At 41.5% G+C, this 14,260-nt stretch overlaps 1 protein-coding gene across 1 annotated transcript; it reads left to right on the top strand.

Moving 5' to 3' along the window:
- Positions 1-1,665: 1,665 nt before the first annotated feature.
- Positions 1,666-4,273, top strand: LOC138364755 (tigger transposable element-derived protein 7-like). The gene is made up of 2 exons (XM_069324724.1): positions 1,666-1,779; positions 3,536-4,273. The coding sequence occupies exons 1-2, from the start codon at positions 1,666-1,668 to the stop codon at positions 4,271-4,273; spliced, it is 852 nt and encodes a 283-aa protein (XP_069180825.1).
- Positions 4,274-14,260: the final 9,987 nt, after the last annotated feature.

The raw sequence follows: 14,260 nt of genomic DNA, 5'->3' as shown, positions 1-14,260 counted from the left end.
TTAAGGGTTAAGGTAGTCCTTAACATTAGTTAGGGAGGATGTTATATCATTAGCAAGAGATGTCCCAATGGATGAAGGGAACCTATTGAATTCAATAGCAGTGTCAGAGACTGAAAGCACACCATCGTCATTGGATAGGAGTATTGTTTTTTAATTCAAAATCTTTTATGATCCTAATATTTATCTTGAGATGATTTCGGGGCTTAGCGTCCTCGCGGCCCCTTCCTCGATCAGGCCTCTTTTTTGTTACACACCCCCAGGAAGCAGCTTGTAGCAGCTGTCTAACTCCCAGGTACCTATTTACTGCTAGCTAACAGGAGCATTAGGGTGAAAGAATTTTTTTGCCCATTTGTCTCTGCCTCCACTGGGGATTGAACCCGGAACCTCAGGACTACGAATCAGAAGCGCTGTCTATTCAGCTGTCAGGCACCCTAATATTTGGGAAATAGTGCTCCATGTTTTCTTAATGATGCCCTTAATTTGGGTAAATTTATTTTCATAGTATTTTATTTTGGCTCTCCTAATTATTTTAGACATCATTGATGAGTAAATCTTTGAAAATTCTTTGGAGGTAACTCCTAACCTATACTTCTTCTCAAGGTTATATTTTATTAATAGATTTAAGTATATATCCTTTGTAAGCCATGGATTGTTTAACCTTTTAGTTGTGACTCGTTTCGTTAGCAATGGACACTGGGTGATATAGACGCTTAGAGAAAGACGCCGAACGGCATCGACCCCAACGGCCTTGCAGTTGGGGAAGGGCACAACATACACTGGAAGATGCCTCGACTAGATGGACGCAAGGACGTCCGCCTCCGCGGCACCCAAACGTCCAGCAGAGTCAAAGAAACGAGGCGTCGTCGACCGTCCATTCCGTGGACAGGAGAATGAAACGGGACAGGCCATCTGCCAGGACGTTGGCCACCCCCTGGATCTGAACTGCTAGGAGAGCCAAACCCAGAGAACTCAGCAGACAAGTCACCCGAAGCAAGTCACCCAGCCCCAAAGAACCACGGCCCGCATCGACCCTCCCCTTTCGGTTCAAGAAATGAACCACCGGGAAACAGTCCGAATGGAGCCGAATCGTCGGTACGCAAGCGATACGAACCCTTCGAAGCGAAAGCCATGCCACCGCAAACTCCCGCATTATACTGCGAGTCCGACGGAAGGATGGACCCCAACAACAATGGCCGGCCTGGTGAGCACTGGTCACAAAGCCCGGGCCGAGAGACAATGCATCTGTGAACACATCAAGCAAGGGCTCGGGGTTAGCGTTGAGTAAGCACTGAACTCCGAAAAACCCGAAGAGGAAGCCAGCGATGCAGCAGCTGACACAAGGCTCCCGGGGTCCGAAACCAGCGATTGCGAGAGTGGCGAAAGATATGTCCCTGAAGGAACTAAAACAGCTGCCAATGTCAGATCCAACCTGACAGGTACACCAGCACGGCAAAGCTCAGACTCCCACACAGCTGCTTGATCAACCGACGAGTGACCCGGGTGCCCTCCAAAAACAGCCAAAGGCGGGATTGCAACTGCAGCAACACCGCTGGAGGGAGACACAAGGAAGTGGTCCGAGAGACCACTTCCTTGTGTCTTTTCTTGTGTCTTCCTTGTGGTCTTTTCACACAAGACCCCAGCCAAGTACGAACCTGAGAGAACTAAATGGGACAACCTCCATTTCACAAAGAACCCAAACCCGGCGAGCTGGGAAAGAATCAAATCTCTGGCGAGCAGACACGAGGACTTGCTGGAAGCCCAGACCAGCTTGTCGTCGAGGTAAGCCAAAACCCGAACACCTAACAGACACAAACGAGTCACCACGACCCGGGTAAGGCATGTAAAAATGCAAGGCGCTAGATTCAAGCCGAATGGAAGACAACAAAAGTGGTAAGCATGCCACCCCACAACAAAACCGAGCCAGCCCCTGAACCCCGGATGAATCAGACGTGCCAATGTGAGTCCCGGAGGTCCAGGAATACCATCCAAGCCCCTGGCTCCAAAAGCGGCAGGACAAAGAACAGAGTGGTCATCTGAAAAGAGGGGCAAAAGACCCAGGGGGTTCAGATGGGACAAGTCCAGAACGAACCTCAGATCCGCACATTCCTGCTTATGTGGACCAAGGCTTTTAACGTAAGATAGTGTGGTAAAGTAATTAGTATTATTGTTATTGGGGTGAATGTATATGGGGGGTTGTTAGGGGTTAATAAATAAGTAAGTTAGTTAAAGGAGTATCCATTTTTCCTGTGTAGGAGATCTATGATCAACCTCTAGGCTGACTATTGCTGTAATAAGCCACTACAAGTTATTTCTCTATATTTAGTGGGGGCCGGGCCTTTGAGATCTCCCATATTTGATAACTCTTAATGCTAACTACTGACCCTACACCCATGTTATATTATATCCCCCATAGTACAGACTCCCACTTGTAACACATACAAATGTTCGATTAAGCGAAGATTGTCCGTCCAAGCAGTCACCGAGGCCGAGCGTCGGAGCTGGCTGTCATCAACTATGATTTGCCAAAGTGTAAACAGTTATACAGTGTTTTATCATGCTTACCCATTGTTTCTAGGGAGAAATGGTTGAAGGATGATGAAATGGTGTCAGGGGGTCATTGGTGAGAGTTGTTGTCAGAGGCAAGTGGTGTCAGTAGTTAGGGTTGTTGGGGCACGTGGTGTAAGTTATTTTCGTGGGATGTAGGTTGTCAGTGGTAAAAGTTGTCAAGGGAAGCTGGAGTAATAGTGGTGTCAGTAGAGGCAGGTTGTCAGTGGTAGAAGTTGTCAAGGAAGCTGGAGTAATAGTGGTGTCAGTAGAGGCAGGTTGTCAGTGGTAGAAGTTGTCAGGGGAAGCTGGAGTAATAGTGGTGTCAGTAGAGGCAGGTTGTCAGTTGTAAAAGTTGTCAGGGGAAGCTGGAGTAATAGTGGTGTCAGTAGAGGCAGGTTGTCAGTGGTAGAAGTTGTCAAGGAAACTGGAGTAAGAGTGGTGTCATGGGAAGCAGGTTGTGTATGTGGATAGCTCTGGTTCCAGTTATCAGCTAAATGGCAACACGTGGCTGGCGTCGCCATGCTCCACCTCCAGCCCTACCCCCCACCCCCTCCCTCCTGCACCTGACCACCAGAGACCAGCCACTACTCGCTCTCCTCTCCTCTCGTCGTCAGATGCCACGAGTCAATTTAATGATGTTAATTATCGCATTATCTACACTGAAAATAGCATTTTTATTAGAAAAATGTCATATTGAAGCAATAATAATGGTGAAAATTGTGATATATATACAGTATTTTAAACAGTTGGTACACATTTCCTTTTCACAGAATTTTTAAGACAATAGTGTGAACGTTAGGCCTTGTTGAGGTGGCTGGCACCATTTGTCTCCCCTCCTCCTAGTGTGAAAACGTGTTGCTCGCGTGCGAAGGATAGTTTTGAACAATTTTTACTGTTTGAACTCTTATAATCTGTCAAGATGTCTCAGAGCAGCATTCATGGTGTTTAAGATTGAAAACGAAAAAGAAAATATTTGTCAATTGATCAGAAAATTGATTTAAAAGAGAAAGCAGTCTACTACAACACAAAAAATGCCTGGTTCACACAGATTATTTTTGAAGACTGGTTCCAGAATCATTTTTGTAAAGAAGCAAAAATGCATCAGATCAATGAGCGTGCTATTCGCCCTGCTGATGTAAAGGCAATACTGTTGATTGATAATGCCCCAGCTCACCCCATTGCTAAATTAACATTGCCTGATGGCAAAATAACATGTATGGCTTTACCACCAAACACTACATCTCTAATACAGCCCATGGATCAGGGGGTTATCTATACTCTCAAACGGCTTTATAAGAGAGCTATGAATGTACACATTATGGAAGTTGTGCTCTCTGAGGAAGACGAGAGGCTTAATAAGGATACAAAGGCTAGTACAACACTAGAAAACTTCAAGAAATATTCAATTAAAGACGCAATTGACAACTGGGCCAAACTACGGAACGAGTTGAAGGTCACCACATTAAAGAATGCATGGAATAAAATTCTAAGTCCGATACCTGGTGAGAATGAAGACAAAGATGACTATGATTTTGAGGGCTTTGATAATGCGATTTATGAGACATTAAGAGATGCTGGCAAGAAAGATTTGCAACTTTCTGATGTGACTGAGTGGTTAGATAATGATGCTGATGATCCAGGTTATGGTGAATTAACTGATGATGAGATTATCCAGTGTGTTACTGGTAATGCTGATGAGGATGTGGAAGAGTATTCCATATGCTGAATCAGTGCAAAGCATCAAAAATCTGCTGGATTTGGTTGCTCTAACTGATAATGAAGACCTGGCAGATTATTATGTACACCTGAAGGGTATAAAAGATAGTACCTGTATAATAAAGATGCTCACAATGAAGAAACAAATTAAGATTCAAAAGTTTTTGGTACAGTTTAACAGTAGGCCTACAGGACCAGCACCCAGCACTAGCAAGGACTCACCTGAGGATGCCCAGGCAACTGGACCAGCATCCAGCACTAGCCATAACTTACCTGGGAGTGCCAATTGAGCTGAACAACACAGATCTAATGACATAAATGTACAAAGTGTAAAAATTGTAGTTTAAGTGATACAGTATACGTTTACTTCAGTAGTGTGATTCTAGTGGTCTGTACTTTATGTGCAGACTGTAGTGTATAATGTACATTTATTAGAAAAGTTACTGTTCTTTAATGAATTTATATTCATATCATATCTGGCACTCTCAGGGAATTGAGGCTAAAAGTCTGCACTACACAACTCAACTGGTAAGGTAAGTACAGTAAAACACAATAACAATTTATTGCTAGATTTAGAAACTAGATTTTAGATTTAGAAAGATTTCATAAGGTAATTACATAAGTTAGCTAAGCTTAAAAAAAAATTGGGGAGTGGGGTTAGAGGTTTTTTTGGGGGGGCCGGGTGGATGGAACAAATTCTGCACTGGAACGAATTGGCTTCGCCCCATATAGTTCGTTCTAGTGAGGACACACTGTAATACAAATGAGGACAGACACGACAGACTATGGAAGGTACGGAAGGTTTTCAGTAACATGAGAGGCAAGTTCCGCGATTATTTTGAACCTGCACAGAATGTGTTGATAGACGAATCGCTTGTACTGTTCAAGGGGCGACTGGCATTCAAGTAGTACATCCCATCAGAACGCCACTGATTTGGACTCGAGTTTTTCGTGCTGTGCGATTGTGAGACTGGTATCGTCATGGACATGATTCTATATTCTGGCACTGTGAAGGCCCACAGGAAGGAAATGCCAGTGTTTGGCATAGGTATAGCAGTGGGTGATTGCCAGCTGCGCAAGTGTGGCAATATGCTCTCAGTGCAGTGGAGGGACACACGCGAGGCGAATATGCTGACCACGAATCACACTGGTGCCATGTTGGACAGTGGCAAAGTCCACTTTCAAACGCGCTTCCCCATATATAAACCAAATTGTCATAGACTACAACGTGAACATGCACCTCGTAGATAAATGTGATGTGATGCTCGGTGCCATCGAGTGTGCGCGGAAGTGTGAAGTGGACGAAAAAGTTCTTTTTCCACCTAATAGATGTTGCAGTGCTCAACTGCTTCAATATGTATCTGGTAAAATCAGGCAGGAGACCGCCAATACCAACATTCAGTGTTGCTGTTGTGTCACAACTGCTCATAAAGTATGGCAAGGAGGGCTCTGTTGCACCACACGGGGTGCGAGCAATAATGCCACACGCAGCTCCAGACAGACTAAGGGATAACAAAAATTTGGGTGTACACATGCTCGAGTATATGCCAGGCACAGTATCATGGGAAAAGGTTAAACGTGCCTGTATGGTATGTAAGAACACTACCCAAAGAGAACAAAAGCGAAGATGCATCAGCACCTGGTGCGTTGAGTGCAAGGTTCCACTGTGCCCTGTTGGCTGTTTCGCAGCATATCACACACTTGCGGAGTACTGAGTGTGTTTATGGTGTGTGTATATAGTGTGTGATGCTGAACAGTATGTAAATAAATTGTATATATACATAAATTAGCATGATACATTGGAAATATGTGCAAGATATGGGAGCATATGTGTGATGCATGTAACACAGTATCGTTGGACAGTACAGATGTTCTACTGCCAAAATATAGTGTACGTTTTCATAATACTGTACATAGGATAGGCAAGAAAAAAAAAATATGTATTTGGAACTGTGCGCAAAAAATGAACAAATATATAATCATGGCAACTCGCACATCTTGAACTGGGCGTGCTACTGGCCCCGGGAGCGTATGCAACGGGCGACCAGGGATTGATGACGTCACGCGCAAAGTTACAGACCCCATTGCGGCCAAAGTACAATTTTGAGTTTTTGTTCACATTCCCATTATCAGGGAAGGGTCTTTAACACTTTCCCCAAAACAAAATCAGTAGAATTTATTTCCTGCATACAGGGGGGGGGGTGCCGTATTTGAAAGGCGAGCAGCACAGTGGTTAATGACAATATCAAGATTAATACACTCACCATCATTAGTTAATGACAATATACTAAATAAACTCACCATCACAAGTTAATGGAAACATAATAAATACACTCACCATTACTAGTCGATGTAAACATCATGGATTAATATGCTCATTATCACTGGTTAATGACATCAACAGGATACACACACACACACACACACACACACACACAATATTCCCAAGAGGCTATTCAGTTTGGAGACGTGACAGGAAAACTAGGAAGGGAGGAGGAGTGGCTGTACTGGTGAAAAAACACCTGAAGGTAAGAGAGTTAATATTTGAAAACCCTCGAGATATTGACATAATGGCATTGCAGATCTGGAATCAGGATGATAAGCTGATAATTTTAAATGCCTGCAGCCCACCAGCAAGCAACACATGGACAAAGGAAGAACTGGATGACAAACGAGAGGGCCTCATAAGTCATGAGAGATATTATTGTACAAGCAGATAAGGATAAATCACGACTGTAGATACTGGGGGACTTCAACTTTAAAGCAATAGACTGGGAGGCCTATCAAGCAAGAACGGAGGACTTTTGGACATGCAGATTTGTGAACCTCATTCTGGAGACATTCTTGTATCAACACATAAAGCAGGCCACAAGAATGAGGGAAGGAGATGTACCATCAGTACTGGATCTTGTATTCACCAGGAAAGAAAAAGAGATATTTGACATCCAGTACCTTCCTTCCTTGGGAAAGAGTGATCACGTCCTGTTAGACATTGATTATGCTTTAAGATATCATCTAGAAGAAAATGGGGACATTGAAACAGTTGATAAACTCAATTTAAGGAGAGGTCACTATGGGGAACTTCAAAATTTTTTTAATGAGTGTAATTGGACAGACTTGTTGCTAGGCAGGGAAGTAAATGAAATGTATGTCAAGTTTTGTGAAATATATGATAAAGGCACACAAACATTCATACCAAAACAGAGATGCAGGGCCAGAAAACAGGATTGGTTCAACAGAAATTGCGAGAGGGCCAGAGACCAAAAGACACAAAAATGGAATCAATACAGGAAGAGGCCAAACCCCCAAACATACCAGCGATACAAAGATGCGAGAAACAACTACACGGCAGTGAAGAGAGAGACAGAAAGAAATTTTGAAAAAGGAATTCAGACAAATGTAAAACAGAACCAGGTCTATTCTATAAATTCATAAACAACAAATTGCAGGTAAAGCATAATATTCAGAGGATGAAAATGGGAAATAGATTCACGGAAAATGAAAAGGAAATGTGTAAAACATTAAACGAAAAGTTCCAAAGTGTGTTTGTACAAAATGAAATCTTCAGGGGAACCAGACACAATAAGAATTCCAGAGAACAACATAGAGCACATAGAGGTGTCTAGAGACGAAGTGGAAAAAATGCTCAAGGAGCTAAATAAGAACAAAGCAGTTGTCCAGATGGAGTTTCACCATGGGTTCTGAGAGAATGTGCACCTGAGCTCAGTATTCCACTTCAACTGATTTTTCAGGCATCCCTGTTTACGGGAGTTGTAGCTGATGTGTGGAAAAAGGCTAACACAGTTCCAATCTACAAAAGTGGAAGCAGGGAAGACCCCCTTAATTATAGACCTGTATCATTGACAAGTGTAATAGTCAAAATATTGGAAAAAATAATTAAAACTAAATGGGTAGAACACCTAGAGAGAAATGATATAATATCAGAGAGATAGTATGGTTTTCGATCTGGAAGATCCTGTGTATCGAATTTACTCAGTTTCTATGATCGAGCAACAGAGATATTACATGAAAGAGATGGTTGGGTTGACTGCATCTATCTGGACCTAAAAAAGGTTTTCGACAGAGTTCCACATAAGAGGTTGTTCTGGAAACTGGAAAATATTGGAGAGGTGACAGGTAAGCTTCTAACATGGATGAAAAATTTTCTGACTGATAGAAAAATGAGGGCTGTGATCAGAGGCAATGTATCGGACTGAAGAAATGTCACAAGTGGAGTACCACCGGGTTCAGTTCTTGCACCAGTGATGTTTATTGTCTCCATAAATGATCTGCCAGTTGGTATACAGAATTATATGAACATGCTTGCTGATGATGCTAAGATAATAGGAAGGATAAGAAACTTAGATGATTGTCATGCCCTTCAAGAAGACCTGGACAAAATAAGTATATGGAGCACCACTTGGCAAATGAAATTTAATGTTAATAAATGCCATGTTATGGAATGTGGAATAGGAGAACACAGACCCCACACAACCTATATATTATGTGAGAAATCTTTAAAGAATTCTGATAAAGAAAGAGATCTAGGGGTGGTTCGAGATAGAAAACTATCACCTGAGGACCACATAAAGAATATTGTGCGAGGAACCTATGCCACGCTTTCTAACATCAGAATTGCTTTTAAATACATGGATGGCGATATACTAAAGAAATTGTTCACGACTTTTGTTAGGCCAAAGCTAGAATATGCAGCGGTTGTGTGGTGCCCATATCTTAAGAAGCACATCAACAAACTGGAAAAGGTGCAAAGACATGCTACTAAGTGGCTCCCAGAACTGAAGGGCAAGAGCTACGAGGAGTGGTTAGAGGCATTAAATATGCCAAAACTAGAAGACAGAAGAAAAAGAGGTGATATGATCACTACATACAAAATAGTAACAGGAATTGATAAAATCGATAGGGAAGATTTCCTGAGACCTGGAACTTTAAGAACAAGAGGTCATAGATTTAAACTAGCTAAACACAGATGCCGAAGAAATATAAGAAAATTCACTTTCGCAAACAGAGTGGTAGACAGTTGGAACTAGTTAGGTGAGAAGGTGGTGGAGGCCAAGACCGTCAGTAGTTTAAAAGCGTTATATGGCAAAGAGTGCTGGGAAGACAGGACACCACGAGCGTAACTCTCATCCTATAACTACACTTAGGTAATTACACTTAGGTAATTACACAAACACACACTCACACACACACACACACACACACACACACACACACACACACACACACACACACACACACACACACACACACACTGGTAGCACAGTAAGAATAAAATTGTCCTTACCATCATTAATGGGCAGAAGTTGTGTTTGCTATCGTCCTTGGTAGCCGAGCAGAGACTGGCATCAGTCGTATTACCTATTAGGGGAAAATTAAAACAAAATTAACCCTCAAACTGCGCAAAACTGCATATGCAGTTTTGAGTAACTAACCCAAAAGTGTGTAACACTCCATATGCAGTTTTGGAGTACTATGCAAGATTTAAACAGCCCATGGATACACAGGGTTTACATCACCTTCCTCAGGGCTCCTGTAAACAGACGCCATTTTTTTTTTAAATTGAGGGCAACATTCCCGGGTGTGAGCGCCTCAGCGCTGAGTGAGCCACCAAGGCTGGCGCATGTAGCATGAGCTCACAGCATTGCTGTTCAGCTTGTGACCACAGCATCGTCTAAAAATGTCAAAAATATATGTAACTGGTATCATTTAGCGATGATAGTATTAAAAAAGACCCCTGACTGTGATATATGTGACCTGGATTCTGATAATAGCAGGATTGTTGTGATAATTTGTGCTGTGCTGTGGGTGAAGTAATGTTTTTTTTTTTTTTTTTTTTTTTTTTTTTTTTTTTTTTTTTTTTTTTAGATATATACAAGAGTTGTTACATTCTTGTACAGCCACTAGTACGCGTAGCGTTTCGGGCAAGTCCTTAATCCTATGGTCCCTGGAATACGATCCCCTGCCGCGAAGAATCGTTTTTTCATCCAAGTAAACATTTTACTGTTGCGTTAAACAGAGGCTACAGTTAAGGAATTGCGCCCAGTAAATCCTCCCCGGCCAGGATACGAACCCATGACATAGCGCTCGCGGAACGCCAGGCGAGTGTCTTACCACTACACCACGGAGACTGCTTAATGTTGAGGGTGGGAGGGCTGTAGCGTTGTCTGCCGAATCTGTGTGACCACCTTTTGCTGTCTGCACTTATTATACCAGCTTAGTGGTTCGTCATGGTGAACAAAACATGCACATACTTACATGTAATGTTTGTACAAGTATATAGTGAATAAAAGCAAAAACAGTATGGTGGGAGGAGGATGTGGGCGAGTCAGGTGAGGTGAGGGAGAGAGCAGCAGCCAGTGGCTGGCTGCCTGGTGTGTGGGTGTGTGGAGGCCACTCTTTGCTGTCTTTTGACTCAGCATACAAACTTAGTGGATCGTTATGGTGAACACAAATGTAGATACTTATATATATATAATGTGTATGTATAGTATAATAACATCAAAAGGAGTATTGGAAGAAGCCATTTTGGTGAGGGAGGTGGCAACATCTGCATGACTTGTCATGCTGTGTAAGAGTGGCCACTATGCTCTTTGGGCACTATACCAGCTTAGTTCAACAGTTATGGTGAACAAAACATGTAGATACTTATATATATAATGTCTGTATGTAGTGAATAAAAGCAAAAAACAGTATGGTGAGAGGATGCTGCTGGTGAGTGAGGCATTTTTGAGGGAGGGGAATGGTAATGAGAGGCTGGCTGGCCACTCCTCGTTGCTTTTTGACTCACAATATCAACTTAGTGGTTCGTTATGGTGAACAAAACATGCAGATACTTATATATAACCTGTGTATATAGTGTAATAACTGCAAAAGTATTTGTTTATTGTTTTATGAACATAATAATTGAATCAATAATATGCACACCATAATTTTGAGTACAGCGATGATTCACACATTTTATTATATAAATACAGTAGAACCTCGAGTGACGAGCACCTCAACTGGCGAACATTTTGAGCAACGAGCACCCACATCGCCGACAATTCGTCTCGTATGGCAAACGCTCGTTTGAATAACGACAACAACACATGGTGGGGTCGCGTTGCTTCGCGCACATTCTCTGACGCCTCTGACGATGCAAATAAATTATGTTTTTTTTTTTAAAGATGCTAATGATGCTGGGATATAAAGGGGTGACGGCTGTGATGTTGCAATGCATTGACTTTTATGTAGAAAAAAGAAATGAAATTTTTGTGAAAACCAACAAATGTCAAAAAGGTTCATTCGGTGTTCAGTAGGTAGGCTGCTCCATGTTTCTTAAATAAATAAAAAAAAATAAAAATAAAAAAAATAAAAAATTGTAAAACAGAACAAATGTCAAAAAGATTCGTTCGGTGTTCGGCAGGTAGGCTGCTCCATGTTTCTTGAATATAAAAAAATTAAAAATATAAAAAAAGTTGAAACAATTTAAAAAACAGACAAATGCCATTCAGGTTCTTTCAGTGTTTGTTGGGTAGGCTGCTCCATTATTGAGACATAAATGAAAAATACAAAACAAATGGAACACATTTGAAACAAAGATTGTCATAATGGAGCAGCCTATCTCGAGGTAATCTTGAGATGATTTCGGGGCTTTAGTGTCCCCGCGGCCTGGTCCTCGACCAGGCCTCCACCCCCTAGGAAGCAGCCCGTGACAGCTGACTAACACCCAGGTACCTATTTTACTGCTAGGTAACAGGGGCATAGGGTGAAAGAAACTCTGCCCATTGTTTCTCGCCGGCGCCCGGGATCGAACCCAGACCACAGGATCACAAGTCCAGCATGCTGTCCGCTCGGCCGACCGGCTCCACTCCCGCCAAACTATCTACCCGACAACCAGACAAACCTACCTGACTTAACACTGAATGAACCTTTATGGTATTTGCCCATTTTTCAAATTGTTTCAACTTTTTTTATTATTTAAGAAACATGGAGCAGCAAACCTTTTGCTATAAAAAAAATGAAAAAAATATTGAACAAATTTGAAGAAAGAAAAATGTCATAAAGGTTTGTTCAGTGTATGTAAAGTTGGCTGCTACATTATTTAAAACATCGAATATCATATTCACGTTTTTCGATGGTAGACCGGATTAATTTGATTTCCATTATTGTCAATGGGGAAATTCGTTTCGTATGACATCCATTTCACATGACAAGCATGGTGCCAGAACGGATTAAGTTCGTTATTCAAGGTTCCACTGTATATCACACTACACACTATTGAATAATATTACTGCAAACAAATAAGAAAAAATCAATCAGACATTGAAATAATTAGGTAATTATATCTTTGTAGCAACACCCGCCTGACAGCTGTGGCAGAGCAGACCACTTCCAATGCTTGCTGAGTCAGCGCCTCTTTTTTGCCAGACTTCCCCGCCCTATTGTGGCCAAAATATGCAACTTACGATTTTTTTAAATATTTTTCCCGTGATCAGGGAACACAAATTAACAGGTTTATAGGAACGAAAAAAATTTGGATTTTTTTATGCGCCTGTGGGTATCAAAGGTCAAATAGCCCATAGCAGCTTGGAGGTTAAGGTTTCTATGACTAAATTTTCCCACCAAAACATAATAAATGTTTTAACAAATTTAATAAATTTCTTTAGGTATTGTGCTTTGAGCAGAAGGAGAGTGAGCAAGTTTAAAAAGAACAGGTAGGAGTAAGGAGGGTGAGCAGGAGTAAGAAGGGTGGGACGGAGTACTGAGTGTGGGATAAGGAGTGTGGATGTGAGTAAGGAAGGTGGACATGAGTAAGGAGGGTGGCCATGAGTAAGGAGGGTGGGCATGAATAAGAGGGAACTGATAAAATACATCAAACTGGAAGAGGAAAGAATACAACCCTCTTCCCCACCCTTTCATTAAAGGAATAGAAGTACAGTATGACAAAACCCCAGAACTGAAGACATAACTCATGAGACACAGAAAACTCAGAAAACCATGATGGGACCCCAGCACTGGGCCTGTGGGAAATTTTACCCACCTACCTATATTATTATCTAAGAAATGTATTATTTCTATATCATATCTATATCATATCAAAATCATATCCGAATCATTATAGATTCATTATACATCTTGATCCTAGATGACAATGCCACTATGATCACGTATGCCATAGGGCCCTATAGTTGCCTATGTGACTTTGTGCATGATCTCTCAAAGATCCAGAAGCTTCTAGACGGATTTCTTAATTAAAAAACTTTTGGAACATGATTCGATTTCCGGAAGGGATTATAAATCGAATCCTTAATAATAAGAACCAATAGTGCTAGCAAGTACTACTTATAATCTTTATATCCTATATCTAATTATATTATAATCACATCTCAATCATATATCTAGACAGTAAAAATAATCAATCAAAATTCATTGAAAGCTACCCCCTCTAAAGGGAGAGGGAGGGGCATCTCGGGAACAAGAAGTGATCACCACACCCCGCGGCACTATGCATTTGTTGACAACACAGTGAACAAGTGTGAGGGTACCTTAGCGAACATTACTTAGCTCAGGAACCCTTATCGAATTATCTTTATCACCAGTGATTACTTTCTAGAACTGGGGGAGTACCTGGACAATATCTACAAGGAAAATTCATAGAACATTTATATAAAATAAGAGTGAATATTGGAGCACACAGTGACTGTCTCCACCTCCACCCTCATCTTTCTGCAACCGCAGTTAAAGAAAATCACGTAGCAACGCTACAAGAACAATCTACAGCAAAGCTGTTATATAAAATATCGTGCCTAAACTCGCGACAAGAGAGTTTGAAGCCTACCTTACATATACACTCAACAAACCATTATGACATTTTCCTTTCTTCAAATGTGTTTAATATTTATTTTTCATTTGTCTTATAGCAAAAGGTTCGTTCGGTGGTCGGCAGATAGGCTTCTCTATGTTTCTTACATACAAAAATTGTAAATAATAAAAA

The sequence above is a fragment of the Procambarus clarkii genome, chromosome 14, assembly GCF_040958095.1.
Source record: "Procambarus clarkii isolate CNS0578487 chromosome 14, FALCON_Pclarkii_2.0, whole genome shotgun sequence".
Taxonomy (NCBI): domain Eukaryota; kingdom Metazoa; phylum Arthropoda; class Malacostraca; order Decapoda; family Cambaridae; genus Procambarus; species Procambarus clarkii.
This window is presented reverse-complemented; position numbering and strand designations above follow the sequence as displayed.